This window comes from Hippoglossus hippoglossus, chromosome 24 (assembly GCF_009819705.1).
Source record: "Hippoglossus hippoglossus isolate fHipHip1 chromosome 24, fHipHip1.pri, whole genome shotgun sequence".
In the NCBI taxonomy this organism is placed as follows: Eukaryota; Metazoa; Chordata; class Actinopteri; order Pleuronectiformes; family Pleuronectidae; genus Hippoglossus; species Hippoglossus hippoglossus.
The window spans coordinates 1,855,001-1,878,143 of record NC_047174.1 but is presented as its reverse complement, the minus strand read 5'-3'; the positions used below and the strand labels follow the sequence as shown (position 1 = coordinate 1,878,143).

At 43.7% G+C, this 23,143-nt stretch overlaps 2 protein-coding genes across 3 annotated transcripts in view; both read left to right on the top strand.

The window, feature by feature from the left end:
- The first annotated feature begins 318 nt into the window (after positions 1 to 318).
- The window catches only part of LOC117758391 (AN1-type zinc finger protein 3-like), a 28,024-nt gene continuing 5,199 nt past the window's right edge, over positions 319 to 23,143 (top strand). Inside the window, exons 1-7 of one of the 2 annotated variants that reach the window (XR_004613275.1) lie at positions 319 to 1,003; positions 4,127 to 4,167; positions 6,419 to 6,610; positions 6,755 to 6,820; positions 6,910 to 7,080; positions 8,694 to 8,922; positions 15,296 to 15,298. Coding sequence is in view for 1 of the 2 variants with exons in the window: in XM_034580030.1 (XP_034435921.1) it covers positions 936 to 1,003; positions 4,127 to 4,167; positions 6,419 to 6,610; positions 6,755 to 6,820; positions 6,910 to 7,080; positions 8,694 to 8,848 (693 nt within the window). In the remaining variant the exon portion in view is untranslated. Of the gene's footprint in view, positions 1,004 to 4,126; positions 4,168 to 6,418; positions 6,611 to 6,754; positions 6,821 to 6,909; positions 7,081 to 8,693; positions 11,406 to 15,295; positions 15,299 to 23,143 lie in introns of those variants that run through there. The other variant, XM_034580030.1, reaches the window with a different exon arrangement.
- Positions 14,326 to 23,143, top strand: part of galnt14 (UDP-N-acetyl-alpha-D-galactosamine:polypeptide N-acetylgalactosaminyltransferase 14 (GalNAc-T14)) — a 110,028-nt gene continuing 101,210 nt past the window's right edge. Inside the window, exon 1 of the mRNA XM_034580742.1 lies at positions 14,326 to 14,484. Within this exon, the coding sequence (XP_034436633.1) occupies positions 14,326 to 14,484 (159 nt within the window). The remainder of the gene's footprint in view (positions 14,485 to 23,143) is intronic.

Here is a 23,143-nt window from a genome sequence, read left to right as displayed (position 1 = left end):
TATCATGTCATATAATAACTTATACAGGATTTGAGGCATTTTGAAGTAGATCAAGTCTTTCAACTTTTTAGTTTTATAAAGACTGCGTTGCTTGGTGGTTTTATTTGCTTATTTCTCAAATATTCTATAGAAAATATGTTCAACTGTTCCAGGTTCCTTAAGGCAGAGCAACGTGGATCAACTTCAAACCCAAACCACGTCAATTCTCATTCCATGTTTCTGGCTTCTTCGTCATTTCTGCTTTGATGTCATTTATTTTTGCCCGTTTAGAGGTCTTTAAACTTTTTGTTTTTTATAAAAAGTTGTTGGGTCGGTTCTCTGTCTGTGGTTTTATTTACAATTCACAGAAAACTATGTGTCAGGTTCCTTTTAGACAGAACATGGATCAACATCAAAGCAAATCGTGTTTGTGGCTCATGGTTTCCTTGGTACAATATTGACATTAGTGCTTTGATGGACGCGTTTCCGGTGCACGGTTCCCGGAGCCCTCGACGTGTGAGCAGGGGTGGTCCTGGTGTGCTCGGAGGGGAAGGCCTTCCTCGATCTATTTATTTTCGCTCTTCTCTCCCCTCCCACGCATTTCACGTCGATGTGTGTGTTTCGTGAACGTGGTGCCGGACGCTGGCGGATCTCCCGGAGCCTTTAGGTGTCGACTCGAACCCCGGGACGCCCCCGTCGCTTCGCTCGCCCGTCGACACGTCCCGACGTCCAGCTGATCGCTTCTCCGGGACCCGTTCGATTCCTACCGCTTCCGACGCTCGGTTCCGCTCGACCGGAGGATTCCTGCGGTCCGCTCCGCCTCCGGCCCGTGGACCGTAAGACAAAGAGGACATTTATCCGTGTTTGTGGATCGTTGTCCCCCAGGGATCGACCAGGCCCCGGACTCATCCTCCAGCCTCGCGTTTCCTCATCGCTTCTTTCCTTGTGTCGGAGTCATGGGAGACACCAGCGAGCGAAGCAAGCCTCCGGGGCTCCCTCCGCGGTGCCCCTGCGGATTCTGGGGGTGAGTTTGAATCCCGATCCAATGTGGGTACGACCCGGATGGGACGAGGCTCAGCGGGTCTCACCCAGTCCGAACCCATTGTTGTTGTTCTGCTGTGCAGGCCGAGGGTGGGGGGTTGGGGAGTTAGCTAATAAATAAACCTGCTAGCTGGAGAACTAGCTCAACCTCCGCCTGCTTTCCAAACTAACGCACTTTCCACCGTTTAGCGGCTGGAGTTGTCTTTTCAAGCGGGGACGTCGTGTTTCGAGGTGGACTCGGGGACTCGGGACGTGACGGACCGACGCAGACATGATTTATTACAGCAGGTTCCGTTTTAAACCCGTTTTCTTTGCGGCGGAAGAGACGCGACTGTTAGCACGTTAGCTTGTGTGAACTTGCCCTCGAACAGAGCCGTGCTAACGAGCCACCGGGTTGTTTCAGGGGGTTTCACACCTTTTTTTACAGTCGCTCTGGATGTGGGTTAGAAACCGGATGTGATTCACTCCTGTGCTGGCACCGGAGAGAAGTGGCTACATGCAAACACCGGATTCACCAGCGACACTGAAACACGACTGTTTCTCCTTTACAGGCTCATAACAGCTGATAAAGCTCTGATAAGATCACTGCCACCTCATCACTGAGAGCAGCACCGACTGTCTGTGACTCTCCAAGAGGACACACACACTCACAGGAATACAAAACGTCCAAGACGAGAAGCAAATGAACACAATGCCATTTGAATTTAAAGATGACAAATGGCTTAAAACAAAATCTAGAACGAAAGACATCAGATAAAATATTTAAAATAACGGCCTGAAAAGTAAAAGCCGTTCTGTTGAACTACGTTTTTATGGCAGTGAGGTTTCAAACTGCCGACAATTTCTACAGTTAGCTGGAAAGTCCCTCAGGGCTCTGTGTTGTGCCCATATAACATTATATATGTTAATGAAATTAATGAGGTATCCATTACACTTCCTTCTATTTGCAGATATTTTCACTGGAATGAGACTAAATTTATGGTTTTGGGTGAACTTAAAAGAGGGATGAACAATTTTCAAATGGTTCTCGGCAGAGTTAATATAACATAGGCACTCTGAGGACCAGTAATACCAGTTACAAACTGCTTCACATAGAGGACAGATATAAACTGGGAATGCAAATGTTTAAAGACAAGAAGCAAATGAACACACTGTCATTTAAAAGTGCGTTAGTCATTGTAATGTGGTGATGAGCTCCCATTGTGTGAAATACAACCTGAAGGATAACAGCAGTCCTGTTCTGAGGTATGAACTGTCAGTTGACTACCAACCCCCTCCCCCAAGATCCAGCCCCCAGTTGCCTTCATTTGATGGTGTCCAGTAGGCAAACTGGGACCAGTAACCCACCTGTCAATGTCAGGTGACACAAATGGCAGCAGCGTTGTGTGTTTACAGCCCTGTGCTCAGAATAACACCTGGCCGGGGGGGCTGCTTTCTGCCTGTCCCACACAGGCTCCTCGCACATGTCACTGAAACTCAAGGCCTCTTAATAAGATCTTGAGCACGGTTAGGGACGGCGTGTTGAAGGATTCAGCATCGCGGCTCTTTGCTTCCCCTTCCGCTGGCAGCACCAGTGACGCACATCTTCTAATACAGGGTTTTTGTTTCACACTTATTGGCTCATGTCAACGTTAAAAAGACTCTGTTAAGATCAAGTGTACACAAATCTGCTGAGAGTAGGAAGGTTTTAATACCAAAGACGATACCAGGTGATTTGATTTACTGGTTTCTCCTCTTTAAGAGAAGCTGTTTCTCATCAGTGAATCACCTGGATGAAATGGTAACCTGAGGAATGAGAACTAGAAACGACACGTGGTAGAGTTCACACCTCCCTCAAGGCCTCAGTCCCCGTATCAGACCACATTTAAATCCACTAGATCCTGAGTTTTATTTGAATCTCCACCAAAGTGCACACACGTATAAATATCAATCCCCGAAACGTGTCTGATTCCTTTCATCAAGATCCATGAATTATACTCGGAGAAATCCAACAAATGCTCTTCTACCTTTTTTATCTGAATTTCTCGCCGATAGTCTGGTCGCACTCTTGTGAAAACGTAAATCACCATTTTAATAATTTCATTGAGTTTCATCACCAGTCTTGCCTTTTCATTGGTCAGGTATGGAGTTAGCAGTTTATTAGGATCAGCTGCACAGTCTGAGAAACCAAACCGTCCTGTTTTTAAATGCAGTCTTTGACTCGGTTGATTCAACTTTTTCAATTCTTGAAGCTGTGGTTAGTGTTGATGTGACGCCACCTTTACATTTATGAATGTGGTGGAAACACATTTTCCAAATCTGTATCTGCAGTTGTATAATTATAGCAGAAATAAGACAATGGCAGACTTGTGTCGGCACCAACGTCCAGTCATTTGTTTCTGTGCTGCCTGTCATTTAGAGTTATTGATGTATCTTGGTGACTCACAGGTGTAGTGACTGTAACGGGTAAAAAACAACACCTCCTTGGTGAAGGTGAAACATTCTGTGCAGGCTTGTCCTGCTGCATTAGTCACATAGCTCCTGTAGGAACAATGACATGAATACCCTACGGACTTCCAGCGTCTATTGACTATTGACAGGACTCGCAGCTGATAGAAACGAGCCAGCCCAACGTATTGTGGTGGTGTGAACGTTAAAGAGAGATCCAGAAGCTGAGGGAAAGACGTGGCATACCTGCAGGAAAGGTACTGCCGACCACCAAGAAGAGCAGGAGCGCATGTCCAGAGTACTTTGTGTTTGAGGATAAAAGGAGACAAATTCTGCTCATATTCAGGATCATGATTTTAATCACTGTTCTTACCTGAAAAGGTTTTCATGCTCTAATGTTCAGAAATCACATCGCTTTCCTCAGACCGTCCAATGCTGCTGCTGCTCCTCTTTTCAGCCTCTGTCTCAAACAGATCCCCATTTATTTGTTATGGGCTGAAACTTGTATTTTACAGAATTAACAATGCTGAAAATGTGCATTTATGTCAAAATTTGACAAGTGTATTTCTTAATTTAAGTTTTATATATTGGGTTGTATTTGTGATTTTGTCTTAAATTTGTATCGGTGAAAGTCCTCGGTTGAGGTTAATCACAAATATATTCTGTCCTTTTTCCTCAGGTCCAGTAAAACCATGAACATGTGCTCCAAATGTTTTGCTGGTAAGTGCCAACACATAATAGTTTTTTAATCCGAGCAATGTGACAAATCACTGAAGTATAAATAGATATTCATTTATACATTTGTCACATTTTGTCCTTCATATCAGGGACGCAGCGAAAAGCTGATCTCAGGTAGTGATGCTAACAAAGCTAGCAAGTCTTAACAAAAAATGTTTCCACCTTTTGAATTATTTTGGTTGGTTATTAAAGTAGAAAGGAACATGCTTGTGTAAGAGAAAATGCCATTTTATTAAAAACCTTGACTTGCTTTGGAGAGATCAGTTAAGAGTTAGTATCTTCGGATACCACCCCAGTGAATCTCATTCTGCTTACAGCTTTCAGCATTTTCTTCTGAAACTACTTCAAGTAGAGAATGTTTTTCTGCAGCATGTCAGACAAAGAAAAAAGCCCAATTAAAGTTTGAAAATGTCCAAGCCAGCATTAAGTTTTCTCAGTGTCCTCTCCAGTCTGGTCTGGGAGGATGGGTGGAGGGTGCACTTCAGCCCTGTGGCGGCCATGGCAACCGGGGAGTACAGCAGACAGCGAGGACCTTAGGGCCGCAGCATCGAGTCTAGCATCGCAGACAGCTGTAACGCTCAGAATAGACACAATACGCTTGAGTACTGCGGCTGAGCAGAAGTGGGTTAGCCCACATGTGGAGGAGAAACCGAAATCTAGGCTGACCACCCTCACCCTCCCCGGAGGGGGAGGAACAAAGACGGCATCCTCATGGATCAATAACGTCTGGGATCGTTATACATGTGATGGTTTCAGACTTTTACTAAATCAGAGTTAGCTGAGTGAACTTGTTATGTGTTTAATTCAGTTCAGAGCACAACTTTCTCTACAGTACAGATGTTTTTCATTTTACCCTCAGCTCTCTGTTTCCCATAAACTGATTTTATTTTTCATCAAGATCCATAAATTATTCTCTTAGAAATCAAGTAAAATGTTGAAGAACATCCTCATTGACCATGTTAAAGAAAGTGACTTGAACCATATCACATCCTTCCAACAAGTTTTCGTGGAAATGCGTCGAGTGGTTTTTGTGTAATCCTGCTAACAGACAAACAAACGAATAGGAAACTCTGTCATTGACCTTCTGATTGGCCTGTCAGCCGTGTGTTGCCACTTCCTGTATTCGCCGGTTAACGTAGCGTCTTATGGTGATAATCTTAACCTTCACACCCCCCCGCCCCGATCCAGATCCACACCAGAAGTTAATTGGTCCCTTTCTTCCTTCCAAGTTTCATGTTAATCCGTCCAGTAGTTTTTTTTATTAACAGCCAGACAAACAAACTGATGAAAACATAACGTCCTTGGTGGAGGTGATAATGACTTCAGGTGCAAACAGTCAGAATATGTTGCTCTTCAGTTGAGATCTTTCATGACTTTGCTAAATCACTGTCTGCTGTGTGCATTGATTTTTATATTGTGTTGTTGTCGTGGGTGGTGTTATTATTCATATTGATCATCTCAAAGAGGCCAGTGCAAAGAAATCTTTCCTGGATTTAAAGTACCTTCCCAGTATGAAACTGGTTCAACACCTAATAAGTTAGATATTTTAGACCTAACTATTCCTAAAGGTCTTCACGTTTGTTGTGGTGTGACTCTCTGATCATTACTGTGTTGTCTTTATGATGAGCACTGCTGACGGCAGCAGAGGTAAAACAGAGGTTATCTATAAAAAGTGCTCCATCAACAAAAACATCTATACATTATTCACAGGACACCAGCTTTGCCTTCAGTTCCTGTCCTTGATCTAATCAACAGTTTCAGTTCTAAAGTAAAGAACGTTATTGACGCCGTTGTCCCACGAAGTTTAAAGTTGTCTCTACTTGAATAAAAGTTTGTCTTTTCAAGTTGATGTCCTGTCTTCTACGTGTGTTCTTCCCGTCTCTCATCCGTCTGTTATGGAGTCATTCGGACATTCTCCTGAGTTCTTACTACGGGGCAGGCAGTAAAAACAACAGAGCAATTGTCTTGGACATCTGCGTTCTTACGTACAGCCCAATAAATCCCTCCTTAACTGATAAGTCATGAAATTACTGATAAAATCCAAAGAACTGTCTGTAACTATCTCGGGGAAATGCCCACGTCACCAGTGCCTCGGCATAAAACGTTTCTTGTCAACTTGGCACATTGTCAGACCCATAGATTATACAGCCTCAGCTCTAATAGTTCAATGCTTTCGGACCACGCCTGTATCTGTATGTTTCTCTCTAATCCCACTCTCTGTCCCTGACCACAGACATCCAGAAGAAGCCGCCAGGAGAGGACTGCACCTCCAAGCCTATCCAAAGCACTGGGAGTAGCCAATCAACCATTTTCAGTAGCGAGACGAGCAGTAGCAGTAGCCAGTCCCTATTGTCGTCGCCGCCCTCTAGCTCTGAGCAACCATCGGCCGAAGAGCCCTCGCCAACGTTTCCCAGCACGAGGGAAGGTGAGATCGGACGGATTTAATACTAACCTTAAAACTGCTTGATGTCCAATTCAAGTAGTATTGTCATTTATAGTATTTTTGGAAGTACGGTGTTGGAGTAAACGTTTTATTCTGTCTGACAAGTCTCTTAATTTACATCTGCAGGCGCGTCGTCCACAGAAACAGCCCAGGGCACACTCTGCACACCCACAAAACGTCCACGAGAATCAGGTACGGTCGGCCTCTTCTCCCTGCCGGTGCTTCTGTGTGACCTGTCCCACTTTGAGTGCTAACCATTACTCCTGTCGTGTTTTGCGCAGCCTCGGGCTCGGAGGGCGAGGCGACGCCAGAGAAGCGGCCTCGGACAGACGAGAAAGAGGGGAGCAGCGAGGAGGCCCGCGGGACGCCCAAGCAGAAGAACCGCCGGCGCTGCTATCGCTGCCAAACCAAACTAGAGCTGGTGCAGCAGGAACTGGGCTCCTGCCGCTGTGGTCAGTTACAACACTTCCTTGTCTCTCAGTCATGTGTCAGAATGACCCCAGAGGGTGCACACGCTTCATCCAGCACCACTTCCAGTGTAGTTTAACTCAAAATCTGAAACTACCACTGCTCGGTGGCAGGAACTGCATGTCAGCCCCTGGGTTTATTCTCACATTTAGGCTACATCCACACTAATGTGTTTTTGTTTTGAAACTAAAACGATCTCTGTCCACACAAGCATCTGAGCTCTGCATCAGTTATAATCTGTCTCAGTCTTTACCACACACTGGAGTATATCATGTGACCATTCACGTACATTTGGCAATGTGTGTGTCAGCGAAAACAGGAAGCAGATTGTCTACTCTGCAGTTGGTTGCTTGGTTACAGAAAACACTACACACAAGAAGAGTGTTGAAGAGTCTTTTCTTCTGAGTGATGACAAGGTGGAACTGTTACTGACAGTTGGTGTTAGCAACGTTTTGCATGTTGGTCCTGACCGATGAGAACCAATCGGCAAACAAATGTCGATGACTGCATCGTTTCCTGTCCAGACTTTGACGCAGCCGCCGAGTTCTCAAACTTAAACAGGGTCCATGGAGATTCCAGATTTCTCTGTTTCAGGTCGTGTGGACGGCAGATGTACACGGAGCAGCAGTGATGTGTTTTAACATTAAAACGTAGTGTGGATGTAGCCTCACATAAGTGCCCTTATAAGTTTAACTTGTAAGGGCATAGTTATATCATGTGTATTGTTAAGGACCCAAGGAAGTACAGTGTTGGATTGTGGTGCAATTTGGACTCGTTCAATATTAACTAACTTTGAATAAACAGGTGGCTGCAGAGACTCATCAACATAAGTGATGATATCGTTCACGACAACTAATGATTTTCCACTTTGGGTTCTGTGTTCTGAGCCGATCATTAAATAAACAGGTGAACAGCTCTTTGTGCAGCAGCAGGTCTTTGCTTCAGGTTCTGTGGCCCGAGTCCAGCAGCAGCTCCTTATCACTGCAGGTCACTTTGACACTTTCTGAATTTTACAGTTTCCATATAATCCTTTTAAACGGATCAAACCCTAAACAAGCAAACCCAGGTTTTCATGATCCTGTTCATGTTTGTTTACATTTTTGTAAATTCTAAAAGTAAGAAAAGCCACAAACTTCCCACTCTGGGGAAATGTACTAAACATGTATGTGGTAGCACAAACAAAATATGTGATTTTAAAAAACTGAATCATTAAAAAAAATAATTTGTCATTAAAATCTTAGTAACAAGTAGAGATTTCTGTCAGATTCAGATCTTTGCGTAGGATGGATGTAATATACTTTTAACACCTTTTCTGAGTCCCTGATGCACAGGTTTGCAGATGATTCGCTGAGCTGCACTTCATGATTACAACTTTTTTCAATTACCTAAAGTTTTTGTTGGTTTCTCTTTTTTAATTGGACGAGGGAAGTTTTGCAAATCGGTTGAAGAAGTGAGTAAAGACTTTGTTTCTGTCTCTTGTGTTGTTGGTGAGGTGAAACCACTGATGTAACGTTTCCTCCCATACGAAGCAGGAGCAGCAGAACACGAGTCTGCGTCACTGCCTCCCTCACCCCTTTGTGTCTGTTTCCCCCGCCAGGCTACGTATTCTGCATGCTCCACCGTCTACCTGAGCAGCACGACTGCCTGTTCGACCACCTGGGCCGCGGACGCGAGGAGGCCGTCCTCAAGATGGTGAAGCTGGACCGCAAGGTGGGCCGCTCGTGCCAACGCATCGGGGAGGAGTGCTCCTGATTGGTCACGCCGTGTCCAGCCATCCAGTGAAGAGATGAGGCGCTTACTAAGAGGAGGAGGAGGAGGAGGAGGAGGTGGAGGGAGAGTGAGGAGGAATGACAAATGGGGTGATGGTGGGAGGGGGAGGGAGGGGGGTGGGGAGGGAAGAAGAAGAAGAAGAAGAAGAGGAGGAGGGAGCACGGTCGTAACATCCTGCATCTGACCCGACGATTCTGGATCTGAGCTTGACGGCGCCCTGTTGTCGACCCCGACTTCCCGCCCGGAGCGTCTGTGCGGACTCGGCTCCGGGCGAGGCAGCTCGGGGCCAACAGGGGGCCCCGGTGGCTGTTCTGCGGAGCCACGTTCAGTATCGCATGCTCACACACACACACAGCCTTAACCCCACCCCCACCCTCGCCGTCTTCAGAGGGAGGACGCCGCAGAGACGGATCCAGTCAGTCGTACATCACGCACATGGTTTCCTCCTCCTGCTCACGCTCCTTTTTTCAGAACAGGAAGTTGCGGAAAACAAACTGTTGTAGCGTTCGGCTGAACTGATCCGTTTGGATTCTCATTCAACTGAGTTATTGTTTGTTGATTTTTATTTTTCCATTTCTTGGTCGCGGGTGCGGGGTCCGGCTCTATCCCACGACCAGTCCTCAGGTCGTCATCAAGGGGTTGGAGTATCAAACCTGTAACCCCACCTTCCTCTCTTGTTTCCTTTCCTTCTTCCACCAACATTTAGGTCCATGCACGGCATCACCAAACGTTTTGTGCTCATGCATGGTACCAGCAGTGTATTTGTGCAGGTTTGAGTGTGTCGTACGGTAAAGTGAGGCAGTGCAAGGATGCTGTCATGGTTTGATTTCTTTCTGTTTTTCATGTGGCCGTCATGGTGATTCGCTTGTTTTTACTTCTCAACCACGGTGTCGTGGAGGACAATACAGCCAATCCCTGCCTCTGCTCACATGGACTGTTGACAAAAAGAAAAAATACAAATAACTATTTAAAAAAATTCAAATAAAAACCACACTAATGGACAAGAGTAACTCAGATAAATCCTCTGTGTAGCAGATCCTCTTCTCCTCCTCCCCCTCTCCCCCCCTCTCCCCTTCTCAATTTACTGAGTGGTACTGTTGTTCTTGGTGCATTCGAGGGAACACGACTGAATTTTTGTATTCAAATGAAGAGTTCTTCTCCAAAACTTCATGTGTTCATTAAGAAAAATAATCTAAAGTTCATAATGGATGGTTTCACCAGAGTGCGAAAGAGAATACATAAAATAACTTACTACCCTTTGAATAGCTCTATAATTTATTTCTTTTGTGTTTTTTTTGTGAGTAGAATCAGGTGTCAGATCGGGGAACATAATCATAAAGTATGAGTCGATGAAATCGAAGAGAGACGGGTTTTTCACGCAGTTTCAATCGGTGATGTCATATTGATACGCAGCACGAGTGAACGTTTGTTTTAAAGCTGAGAAATTAACCAAACTCTGGTTATTGGGGAGATTTAACACCTGAAACCAAATTTAAAAAAATGACACCAGACAGATGTTGGTAAAATCTTGAAAATTTCGGTTAAGTAACCAAACTTCTATCGGTTCTCCTCGGTTCAATTCTGCTACTAATGAACCTGATGAAGTGCATGTTTTTGTTTTTATAATGTTTCTGTTGGACCCGGTCGGGGGGGTTGTACGTCTTGTTGACACCACAGCTTCAAACTGCAGCTGCTCTCCGGGTCTGATGATGCTGCAGAAATGAAACGTGAATTCTCAAATTGAGTTGTTTCTCCCTTTTCCTCAGATGTTTAGTTTTGCTCTGCTGGACTCTGTGCTGTGCATATTGTTCAAATACACCTTCCTTCCTTTTCCTCAAAGGGGCCGTTTCACCTCGATCAACCTTTTTCTGTTTTGACTTTTTCAAAGCCGATATTTGCTTCTTCAGATTTTAATTTGGTTTTCATTGTAGGCATATTAAAAGCTATTACTTTGCAGGAAGTCCAATTTGATTATGTTGGATTGCTACTGTTTCTTTTTTAATTTGAAGAACTCAGAAACATGAAGCAGTAGATTTCCTCGAATGGCAGGAAAATTCGATTTACTTTCTTCTTTTGCAAAATAACTATGTAAACGTTGATGGAGGTGGACAGCCCTTATAACCAGACACCACTTAACTATGCTAATCCTCATGCACACGTTATCGTTTCTTCTCTCCCTCATCTCCTACCACGCCCCCTCCTCCTGTCTTCTCCAATGAGAACGCAGCGAAGGATAAAGGGAGTCAGGAGAAACTGGCTGGTTCTTATTTTGATATTTGACAAAACTTGTTCCTTTTTTTTTTTTTTCTTTTTTGTTTGAGTGCTAATGAGAAATGGAAGAAATTGAGTATCTTTCTGTACCTTTTAAAGAAAATTATTTAACCTTATATCAGTTTGAGTTACTTAACACCCTATAGCATAGAGTGGCATATTTAGTTAAATGTATAAAAAAAAGCAAGACCATAATTCTGTCATATTTTCTCCTTTAATTTTATCGTGTTCCATTTTCTGCTGAGGAAAATAAACTGGATTAGAGGATGTGGTGTGTGTTGTCACGTGTGTTTTCTTTCCTCCATGTTTATATTTGTTTGAAAGTACAAATAAACCATGAGCGGGGCTCTAATATCTGTCACACAATTCAAACTCATGTTGGTCAGAACTAAACTAGAAACTTAGATTTTCCTGCAGTGATTTTTCATGAAAAAACAACTTGAAGCATATTTCTAGAAGCAAATGAGATTCAAACCGACAACACATCAATGCAAAGTGACCACATACACAATGGCTGCTTTCTTAATCAGCGTCTCACTCAGACTGGATATAGAAAAGGATCTCGAGTCCGAGATGACCTCTGGTTGTGGGGCCTCTTACCTTCTGGTGCCCAGGGGGCCCATCGTCTCAATCTGTCCACGGCCATGGAGCAAATCCAATCTGCTGATGATGACAATGTAATTCGGCCGAAAGCTCCAGGGTAAAGCTAGTGAGTGGACATGTATATCAGCTGCTGTTGCTAAGGCGACAAGCGACACCTTGTGGCCAGAAGTATTAGGTTTTTTAGGTTGCCGCTGTATTGTTTGAGAATGCCTCGATGGAATTTCTTCAAACTTGGTACAAATGTTAACTTTGAATCTCAGATTAACTGATTAGATTTTGGTGGTCAAAGGTCAAAGGTCAAAGAGACGTCTAATAAATCTGGGAGCCACATGTATGTAGTCACTACATGACTGTTATGCCACAAACAAACAGCAGAACATTAAATTAAATAGAAAAGAAGTTGCTGAAATCATCACGGTTAATATATATTATATATTTATACTTATATATAACCTGACTCTGCTAAATGTCTAAAACTTATTCAGCCCTAAAAATGTAATACAGCCTGTGAACCCCCCCTCACTGAGCTATTAATACAACGGGTGATGATACATTTATTTTCTTTAGCACCTTTCACAGAAATAAAACCCACAAAGTGCTTCACACTAAAAATAAGCTCGTATAATCAATAAAATACAAAAGCAATAAAAGGCAAACAAGGCAATAAAAGCGTTGAACTATAAAAGCATGAGACCGGAGATAAAAGTTAAAGAAGGCGACAGAAATAGAAAACTCAGAATGCAAAAAAGAAACAAGGGGACTTGAACTCTCCATGTTAGAAATGAGTAAAACTTTGTTTGTTAAATGAGGAACAGGATTCTCTGCAGGTAGAAACCAGCTGATTGGCTTCCACCGCAACAAGCTGCTCATTGGTTTACTCTGACTGAACCGGCCAATCACCATGCAGGGCCCTGAGTAACAGGAACTCACCTGAAGAGAGGACTTCTCCTTCTTTGTCTCTTGTTCTTGTTTTGTTCTTGTTCTTCTCTTGTTCTTGTTCTACTTCTCTTGTTCTAACCCTCCTGAGCTGTTAGTTTGAAAAGGTGGATGAAGAAGAGCTGTCGGTAAGTTTGTTGACCACTGTGTTGTTTGGTTTGTGCCACTTCCTGTGTTGCTGTGGTGAAGTTTCTCTGTGGATCAGTCTTTACTTTGATCCTGTTGGTTTTCATTGGGTTTGGTCCTCAGGCCTGGTTCTCTCTGTTCTGGTTCAGCAGGATTAGCTACAGGACGGAGGATCGTGACAGAAAGGATTTGGTATAAATCAGGTGAGAACCCATTGAATGTCGGTGTTGTTAAGTGAATTTCTCCAGAAATAAAGCAGAGATCTTGGTCCTGACATATTCAGGGAACAGATATCTACGAGTGTGTGGACCTTAGTGCAGTTTACATGAAGTTAAGGACTGTTCTAGTTGATTGTATTTATCTGGCACAACCACCTTTTCCCACATTTTTAGCTTTATCTGTGAAGGAAGTTGTGTTTTTATTGGTGTTTGTTTGTTAGTTGGATTTATTAAAGTAGTTTAATATCGCTTCACTTTGACTGGGAGTCGTGTATATTTGGGGAGATGTTTTTGTTCATGTATTTTCTGTAGTTTTATTTAAATATTGGTGAATGTCTTCCTGTTTGAGATCCATCAGAAACCGACATTACTCAGTGTGAACAGTAGATGGCGCACTCGGACAGTAAAGGCAGAAATCAAAGGATCAGTTTAATCTTTGTTCCTCGTGTGTTATTAACGACACTAAGATGAAAGTAGTGCTGATAAGTTATTGAAATAAAATGTGGGGACGTTTTCTTCTGTTCATGTGACGGCAGCAGAAGAAGGAACCTCTTCCTCTTCCTCTTCCTCACCTTGTTGTATTCTCCTCTTTCTTCTCACACCTTCTTTCTGAGTTCTCTCTCTTTTTCTTTTTCTCTCAATCTTAACACTAAAAATCACTGATGCAGATTCATTTGACTCTTTATCTGTGTGTAGCATCTTGTTCAGATCTAATGAGACAATTAAGGAAATAATATTTTCCTTAACTTTATGTAATCAAATCCCTCAAGTTATTTTATTTATTCACTAGCTCACAATGATGAACTCTTAATTAAATGTACGATATATACATATATATATATTTACCTGGACATTTAACATGTCATTGAAATGCATAGAGTCAATGTTTCATGCACACTCTAATCTATTCTACATATTCTATTGTTATTGCATTCTAATGTCATCTCCATGTGGTGCTGTCTGCCGGTAGGTGGCGCTCCTCTCCCTCGTTCCAACCTCCAGGAGGGTCCAGGACTCCCTCACCGACACACACACACACACACACACACACACACACACTGTCTCACGCGCACAGACCCACGCACGCGCGGCTGTCAGAGAAGCGCTCGAGCTGCTGAGTTCACACACGGAGCGTGTGAGAGGGAGCGCGCGCACCTCAGCCTCCGCTTCACCGTCACCGGGACCGGAGCCGCTCGCAGTGTGTCGTAGGAGTTGTTGTTGTTGTTGTTGTTTGTTTGTTTGTTTGTTGGTGTCATGAGCTTCTGACAGCGGCTCCGGGCGCCGCCGGCTCCTCCTGAGCGGAACATGAAGCGTCTCTGTCGGAAGCTGGCGGTGACCGTGGCGCTGCTGGTGTGGCTGGGAGCGCTCGTTTACCTGCTGGTGCTCAGCCGGAGGAGGCTGCCGGAGCTGGGGGCCGGGGCGGGGGGAGCCGGAGGAGGCGGAGGAGACACGGTCAACAACCAGGTGAAGTAAAGACTCCTCCACCCCTCTACTCTGGGTGTGTGTGTGTGTGTGTGTGTGTGTGTGTGTGTGTGTGTGTGTGTGTGTGTGTGTGTGTGTGTGTGTGTGTGTGTGTGTGTGTGTGTGTGTGTGTGTGTGTGTGTGTGTGTGTGACAGAGAGAGAGGGTGTGTGTGTGTGTGTGTGACAGAGAGAGAGAGAGAGGGTGTGTGTGTGTGTGTCTGTGAGAGAGAGAGAGTGTGTGTGTGTATGTGAGAGATTGTGTCTGTGTGTGTGTGTGTGAAAGAGAGAGAGAGAGAGAGAGAGAGGGTGTGTGTGTGTGTGTGTGTGAAAGAGAGAGAGAGAGGGTGTGTGTGTATGTGAGAGATTGTGTGTGTGTGTGAAAGAGAGAGAGAGAGAGAGAGAGAGAGAGGGTGTGTGTGTGTGAGAGAGATAGTGTGTGTGTGTGTGTGTGTGTGTGTGTGTGTGTGTGTGTGTGAAAGAGAGAGAGAGAGGGTGTGTGTGTGTGTGAGAGATAGTGTGTGTGTGTGTGTGTGTGAAAGAGAGAGAGAGAGGGTGTGTGTGTGTGAGAGAGAGAGAGGGTGTGTGTGTATGTGAGAGATTGTGTGTGTGTGTGTGTGTGAAAGAGAGAGAGAGAGAGGGTGTGTGTGTATGTGAGAGATTGTGTGTGTGTGTGTGTGTGTGAAAGAGAGAGAGAGAGAGGGTGTGTGTGTGTATGTGAGAGATTGTGTGTGTGTGTCTGTTTGTGTGTGTGTCCTTAAGAGAAACAGCTGTAATGTCCCTGCAGGAAAAACTTGAGTTAAAGCAAATTGTGAGAAAGTTTTTCCAGGACGTGATGAACTCGTGTCTCTAAACCTGAAGCTCTTCATTCTATATGTTGGATTGTGAATCGTGACTTTAACGTGACATTCGTGTTTCTTCATGGTTCCTTTCGTGGAAGCTGAGTATTTGTCTATTTCAGTATTTCTTTATGGTTTGAAGGTGAAATTCTTCATCTTCACTGGTTCAGAAACGTCCAAGATCCTAAAAACTCAAGTCGGGTACATGAGTAAATACTGTTTCCTCTGTCTGCTCTAAATTAAATCTAAACTTGAGTGATTCTCAGTAGAACTCGTACCTCCGCCTTTTAAATTCAATCAAGCTCCACCAAACTTCACACACTCATGGATATCTATATATATTTTTTCATCAAGATGTATTAATTATTTCATGAGACATGTGTGAAATCGGTGAGAAAAAACAATCCTGGATCTGCTGCTAAATCAAATCCAAAAGTTCCTCGGCTCATATTCACCATCCGTCCACCAAGTTTCAAGAAAATTGGTTCTTTAGTTTTTTTGCGTGATTTCCGCTAACGACAAAAGTCAAAGAAAACATAACCTCTTTTCCAGAGGTTTAAAAACACAAAGTTCCTTCTTGACGCATGTTTCATCAAAGTTTTGTTGAAATTTGTTTATTAGTTTGAGTTTAATCCTGCTGACAAACAAACAAACAAACAAACAAACAAACAAACAAAGCAGAGTGACGACATCACCTCCTCGGTGAAGATAATTAAATGTGACACGTTGTAAGTCTACAGAAGATTTGAGACCATCACAGGATCTTAACTCCTCCTGCAGTGGCTCTGTAGGTTGTGGTTTTTAATTTCCTGAGATAAAACTGACAGTGCTGTTCCCATAACCCTGCATCATCACACTGTAGAGACTCTTATCGTGGCATCCATTCATTATCAGATCGCTGCGGAGCCTCTGAAGATAATTGGGTTGGTTCTCGACCCGGCTTGGTGTCTGCGCCCGCCGCGCGCTGCACGAGGCGTGTTATGTAAAAGACCTGCAGCGTGTTGACTGTCGCTCGTGGGCTAAGTTGTATTGATCCTAACTCTGCGACATCGTTTTATTGAACTATACGAACACACACACATTCCTTCTGTATAAAACTGTGAGATTAGAACACATCAAAATACAAGTAGTTTCATTTAAATCCCACTTCGTATGCATTACAGAAACCATGTGATCTTATAGCAATGTTACAATAAAGTAAAGGATTGAATAGAATCTCATTTTGCACCTGTGGACATTAGTATTTAGTGTAAGAATATGATTGTATGTTGCTGGAATATTGTAGTTTTGTAAAGAATGCTTGAGTTTTCCTATAGAGCCTGAAGGATATTATATTTATATCAGGAAAGACTTCTTATGCCACATATTGGCTGATAGATATAAAAAAAAAGATTGTCAATGTTTCCTTATTACAAAGAAATGGAATTGAGCCTTGATAATTTACAGTTTAATCATAAACTTTATTTTAAATAAAAAAAGACTTGTATATATCGAACTTGAACTAAGAAAATAAACAACAAAAATAACATAAATACACGTTTTCTTCTTTGTAAATATCTAAAAATATAATAACAGTAAACAGTTTGTTACAGACAAACTACATAATGACGTCTACCTAACAGCACGTTCACCTTGTTCACACGTTTCCATCCCTGCTGATTGAAAAGCAGTCAGTCATTTGAGTGAATACAGAATGAATTTATTCACATTGCAGACAAAAGCCAGATGATAGTGAGTTTTATGACCAGTGGAAAAAGAGGCTTTAGTTCCTAAAGTTAAACCAAACAATATAAGTTGCATCAACGTCATGTAATTATAACAATTTTGGAGCAAATGAGCATAAACAGCATTTGTGAATCGAGAATCCAGTCGGTAAACGTATAATAAGTGTGTGTCGACAACACGGCTCCGAAGACACTCGGCTCTTAAAGAAGATCCTCACTTTGTCTTAATCTTGAGACGCGCCATAATTTCCTACGAGTAGGAGGTGTTTTTCAGACGGTGGATAATTCAGGCATTGAAGCTTAATCTGCTGCGGCTTTCATTGTAACTTGACCTGGATAAGATCCTCAGCTAAATGCCTCCATATAAAAATTCCAAATGTAATTAAACTACTTAAGTTGTCGGGGTGGAAGCAGCTGCAGCCACTTAGCTGAGCAGGAGAAGAAGAAGAAGAAGAAGGAGAAGAAGAAGAAGGAGAAGAAGAAAAGGGAGGGATGGTCTTGTCTTGTGTGGACTTGTTCTGTGAGATGTGAGCGCACAAGCTAATGAGAGAATCACATTCTGCAAGTGTGTGTGTGTGTGTGTGTGTGTGTGTGTGTGTGTGTGTGTGTGTGTGTGTGTGTGTGTGTGTGTGTGTGTGTGTGTGTGTGTGTGTGTGTGTGTGTGTGTGTGTGTGTGTGTGTGTGTGTCATTTTCAAGTCAGGACACACTAGCTGTAACACACCTTGGCTAATTCCCGTGCCAGATACAGACTTGCCAACTTAATCCTGCAGTTTTTCACACCCGGTGTAAAACGTGTCAGCAGGTACAGCCTCGTATCATCATTACCCAGCATACAGTCTGTTCCTATCACAAAATAAGAAACATACACTGGGCTCTTTCAGTGGAGCTCCTTCCTCCAGCAGTCCTTTAAATCCTTCATGTTGTTTGGATAAATTCCTTTTAACTATTGAAGATACATATAAACTCTTGAATCCACTTTATCTCAGCTACATGTTGGTGTTAATTAAAGGTTCGTGGCTTCAATTGTTAACGTGCTGCGGCGGAAAAAAGCCGACGCCCTTCGGAAACCACGTTTAAATCTGTTTTGTATTCTTATTGGCACCAAATCACACACACACACACACACACACGCACACGCACACGCACGCACATTTATTGATCCGCCTCAAACTCTAATGGGATCTTTCTTGACTCGTGTCTCATCCTTCCGACAAATTTTGTGGAAATCCATCTTGTAGTTTTTGCATAATCCTGTTCACAAACACACACACGAACAAACAGGGTATGAAAACACAGCTGTCGCACAATAGTTTCAAACAATGTCACAAAATAGTTTTCATACATGAACGTGCAGGATCCTCTGATATTTGTGTTCTTCCAGTTCTTCTGCTCGCTGTGAATTTCCTGGACGTTTTCCTGCTCTCACATGAACTCACTCGGATATTTATCGGGCGCTGGCCGGAAAAACTCTTCTCAAAGTCTTCAGCAACTGACATTTGCTTTCTCACACATCAGCCCCTCTCTGTCTTTAACAGCAGTGCACGTTTCAATTGAATGTTTGTTTACATGCATCTTTCCATCTTTATTGCCCTGATTAGAGTGAAATCACTTTATTAATGTGTAAACGTAGCCTGTGGTTGTGTCGGCAGCTCGTGTGAATGTGAAGCAGCAGCTCATAAAACTCCACTGGATAAATCCTCAGTATCAAACCAGCAGGTAGTTTTTCCTCTGAAGTATTGGCCGTGCACGTCGGCTACAAGTGTGATGAAGAGAAAACGTGTGCGGTCTTTTTGCGTGTCCGTGTAAGCCAGGACTGAGGATGTGTGTCCGTTTTGTGAGGAGTAGTCGTGTGCGGCACCGTCAGCATTCAAATGCTAATTCAGAATTCCCATTCCTCACAGGATTAGCCTGCACTCCTGTTTACCTAGCACCCCCACTCCTGTACTACACACACACACACGCACACACACACACACACACACACACACACACACACACACACACACACACACACACACACACACACACACACACACACACACACACACACACACAGACACACACAGGCAGAGAGTCTTTTGAAGCAGCGTGGTTGGAGTGTGCCTGTGTCCTCAGGCAGGTTGGCAGGGGGTCTTTATGGAGTCTCTCCCATCAGAAGTCCAAACATGGAAGAGGAAGCGATCTGTTGGTTCACTGAATATTGAAGGACACTCTGCCCCCCTCCCTGTGTGTGTGTGTGTGTGTGTGTGTGTGTGTGTGTGTGTGTGTGTGTGTGTGTGTGTGTGTGTGTGTGTGTGTGTGTCCCAGGACGGCCCAGACAGAAACGATTCACTCGTTTCAAGGAATCACAGTTATTTTCTTTATATGACGAGAACGTCGTCACAGGAACCGTTCACGCGTGTCAGCAGATTGTTTCTCACTCGACTCTGCACGTTACAAACACAACGACTGGAGGTTTGTTGTGCGCTGTTGTCGGGTGTTTTTTGGTTCGTGCTCCGTTTGACCACCAACTTTGAAATTCTGTCAAAAATGGTGTTTGTAAATCAGAGCTGGACTGATTCATGTGTCGGTCGATATGAGACCTTCACAGACTTGTTGTCCCATCGTGTGTCACTGATGTAGTTACACAATAATCCACTCTGCTGCCGTTGGAAACAACCTTTACTCCCCACATGAGCCGAGCAGATCTCTAAATAAACATAAAAAGACACTTTACGAAAACCGTATGACACAAAGTATCGTAATATCAGGGTCTCTCCTCCATCTTGGCTCTCTATGGAAACTACAGCCATTTATGTCGTTGAGGCTGTGACGTCGCCGGTCAAAGTTCACCAACTCCACTCGAGCCAAGCGTACACAGAAAATATGACCTAGAGTCAGAAAAGAATAAAAACAAACTTAACCATTATGGTTAGTTTACTTCTCATATTCCAAAATGTAAAAGAAATAACTCAAAATACGCGTCACAGGAATATTAAAAGAAAACTATGTGGAAAAATAACGAAGTGAATCCAAACCTCACACAGTTTGACTTGTTCTATTCTTCTAACTCGTCGTCTTTCCAATTCTTACTTTCCGTCTTACTTTCATTTCTCCAGGAAACGAGATCGATGCTCCAATCACTGTGCTCGCCTTGTGTGTCACAGTTGCTCCACGAGCCAAACACGCCGATATGCCGTGCACCGCACTACACCGCACACTAACACACACTGCATGCACACCCGCTGCTGAAATTATTCATTTTCCCGTCCTATGAAATGCAGTTATTGTTCCTTTCTCCTTCCCTCTCCCCATCAGGAGGCATTCACACGGACAAGAGGACAGGGAAATGAGTTTTCAGAGCGGCTCCACGCCCGGGAATAATAATAATAAAAATAAAAATAATATGGATTATAGTCGGCTCTGTGTACAGAAGGGTCCAAAGGTTGGTTAAAGACACTGGCTTCATGAGACAAATTAACCCGACTGTGGTTCACCGGTTACAGCGGCTGATACATCACAAAAGTCACCAAACAAAATCACCTGCCACAGACGATGATTTAATGTATTTTACTTTATTTTCTTATTTATTAGAGTTTGTGTTGAGTCCAGCCTTTTGAAACCTTTTATAAAACAGTTAAATTCAATTTAAATGGACCAGATGAGCTCCTGGAGATAACAAATGTTCAACTGACCTCATTATAACATTTGAATTTATTTCACTTCATTTCCCTGTCACTGTCTTTTTAATTATCCAGCCCCTGATATATAATAGTTGTGTTCCTCCAGTAACTCTTTTTTTTTTTTCAGAGCCTTTTGTTTTCTCCCTCAAACTATTCATCATCTCAAATTTTGAGTTTTATGTTGGTTATTTTCTAGAATATTTGCCTCTTAGTCCAAACATAGAACTTCCAGTTGAAGTAAACCTGCAGCTCCTGAGTGGTGACAGACACCTGACGATCTGAGGGTCAGGGGTCAAAGGTCACCTGTTGATGAGAAGTGCTCATTGAGAAAATAACATAAGTGTGTGACAGCGACTCTGTGGCTTCCAGCTAAAGGAACAGATATTATACACAGACAGGCAATTTGCAATCACTGTGCCAGTCCTGCATCAAAAAGCACGTCCCCCCCCCCCCCCCCCCCCCATCTCTCGCTCCTGTATAAATGATTCAGACATCCAGGGAAAAAAAACAGGCAAGAATCAGCATAAATAGTTGTTTTTTTTTAAGTTGGGGATGCAGCATAATCAAGCATCTTTGACTGCGAAATGATCCATGTATACCGTGCACGTGACACACACACACACACACACACACACACACACACACACACACACACACACACACACACACACACACACACACAGAGGCGTGGGGAAGCTGACAGCAGCTGATAATTCTATATTTAAGGAAGCATCCAGGCAAAGCAGGAAAGTGTCCATAAATCATAACCACACGTTTTTACTTAATTTATGTTCTATGTATGTACGTTTGTGTGCTTTGTGAATCTGTGACACACACACACACACACACACACACACACACACACACACACACACACACACACACACACAGATGTATGTTTCAGGGTATCCGTACGTGTCAAAGACTTAAAGACAGATTTTTGCTCCTGAGTTCATTTTGAAGGGCGCAGACTTCCTTAAGTGCAGAAAATGACCAACTCGTACTAAGAGGCAGTAGAAGGTAGAACTTGATGTATCTGTCAAACCCGTCACTGTGATCGTACGATGCATAATTGATTTATATCAAACTTATGTCATGTTGCTAGTGAAGAAAATGATATATATATTCTGTGTGTGTGTGTGTGTGTGTGTGTGTGAGGCGAAGGGAGTGACTGTGAGAATAGGGTTGTCATTGTCTGCTGCCATTTGTGCGAGTGTGTACTTGTGTCTTTGCGCCGGCACGAAAATTGTAATTCTCACCTTGATGCATGTAGGATTGAGCCATCAATCTAGTTTATAGAGAGCGGAGTCTAAAATGAGGATGAAGAGAGTGGGAGAGAAAGATAACAGGGAGAGAGGGAGGGAGGGAGGAGAGAGGGAGGGAGGAGAGAGAGAGGGAGGAGGGAGGGAGGAGAAAGGGAGGAGGGAGGAGAGAGGGAGGGAGGGAGGAGAGAGAGAGAGGGAGGGAGGGAGGAGAGAGGGAGGAGGGAGGGAGGAGAGAGGGAGGGAGGGAGGGGGTGAACCAAAGAGGAAAGTCAAAAACTAAGAGACGAGTGAGAGAGAAAACCGAGGCAGACAAGGAAGGGGAGAGGATGAAAAAGAGGAGAGAACGGAAAAGAGAGAGAGAGACATAAATGGATAAAGTGCAGGGACAAGAGAAGAGAAAGTGTAGAGGGGGGGGGCTGTGGGGGCGACAACAGAAACACAACAAGAACAATGAGAGGGAGACGACAGGGAGCAAATGAACTGGTTTAAAGGAGACAGAGTACAAGCTGTTTTCGCTGTCGCCAGTCGTTTGTGCTCGATGTGTCGTTTCTTTGCTCGGTCGCAGCCAACGTCTCCCGTCACCGCCTCGGTGTTAGCACCGGCCACGGCTGCACCAACATCTGGAGAGTTACAGCATCAGGAACATAAACATCCCTGAACCTTCTCCAACTTTAACCTCGACTGCAGCAGTAATCAGCCCTAAACACAGCGTGGACACATCGTGTATTAAGTTGACGTGGTGAATCTGTTATTCACACATCCAGCGATAACAGAGCAACATTAGAGTCGTGTTTCTGGCCGATCTCAATCTTTTAGCTCAGATTTCTGGTCTCCACTTCCACTTCCTCCCAAAAGGAAGCTAAAATATCCCGGATACAGGCGACGCCATCTTGCGCTCTTGACGTTATTTGGACGTTGTGTCAATCATGACGTTTCGCCACGTTTATAGAGCGTTTAATAACTAATTAAAACCAAACTGCCGTCATGTCGTCCATCTTTATTTACGGTCTCTACTCCTGAGGGAGTGATCAGGATCGAGTAGGAAATAAAACTTGTGACCTAAATCTGTGTGTGTCCACATCACAGCTCTGCCTTTCTAATCTCGGTCTAATTCATTTGATGAACATTTTGAAAGTCATGTTGGTTCCTCTTCTCCGAAGCAGTCTCAGTTTG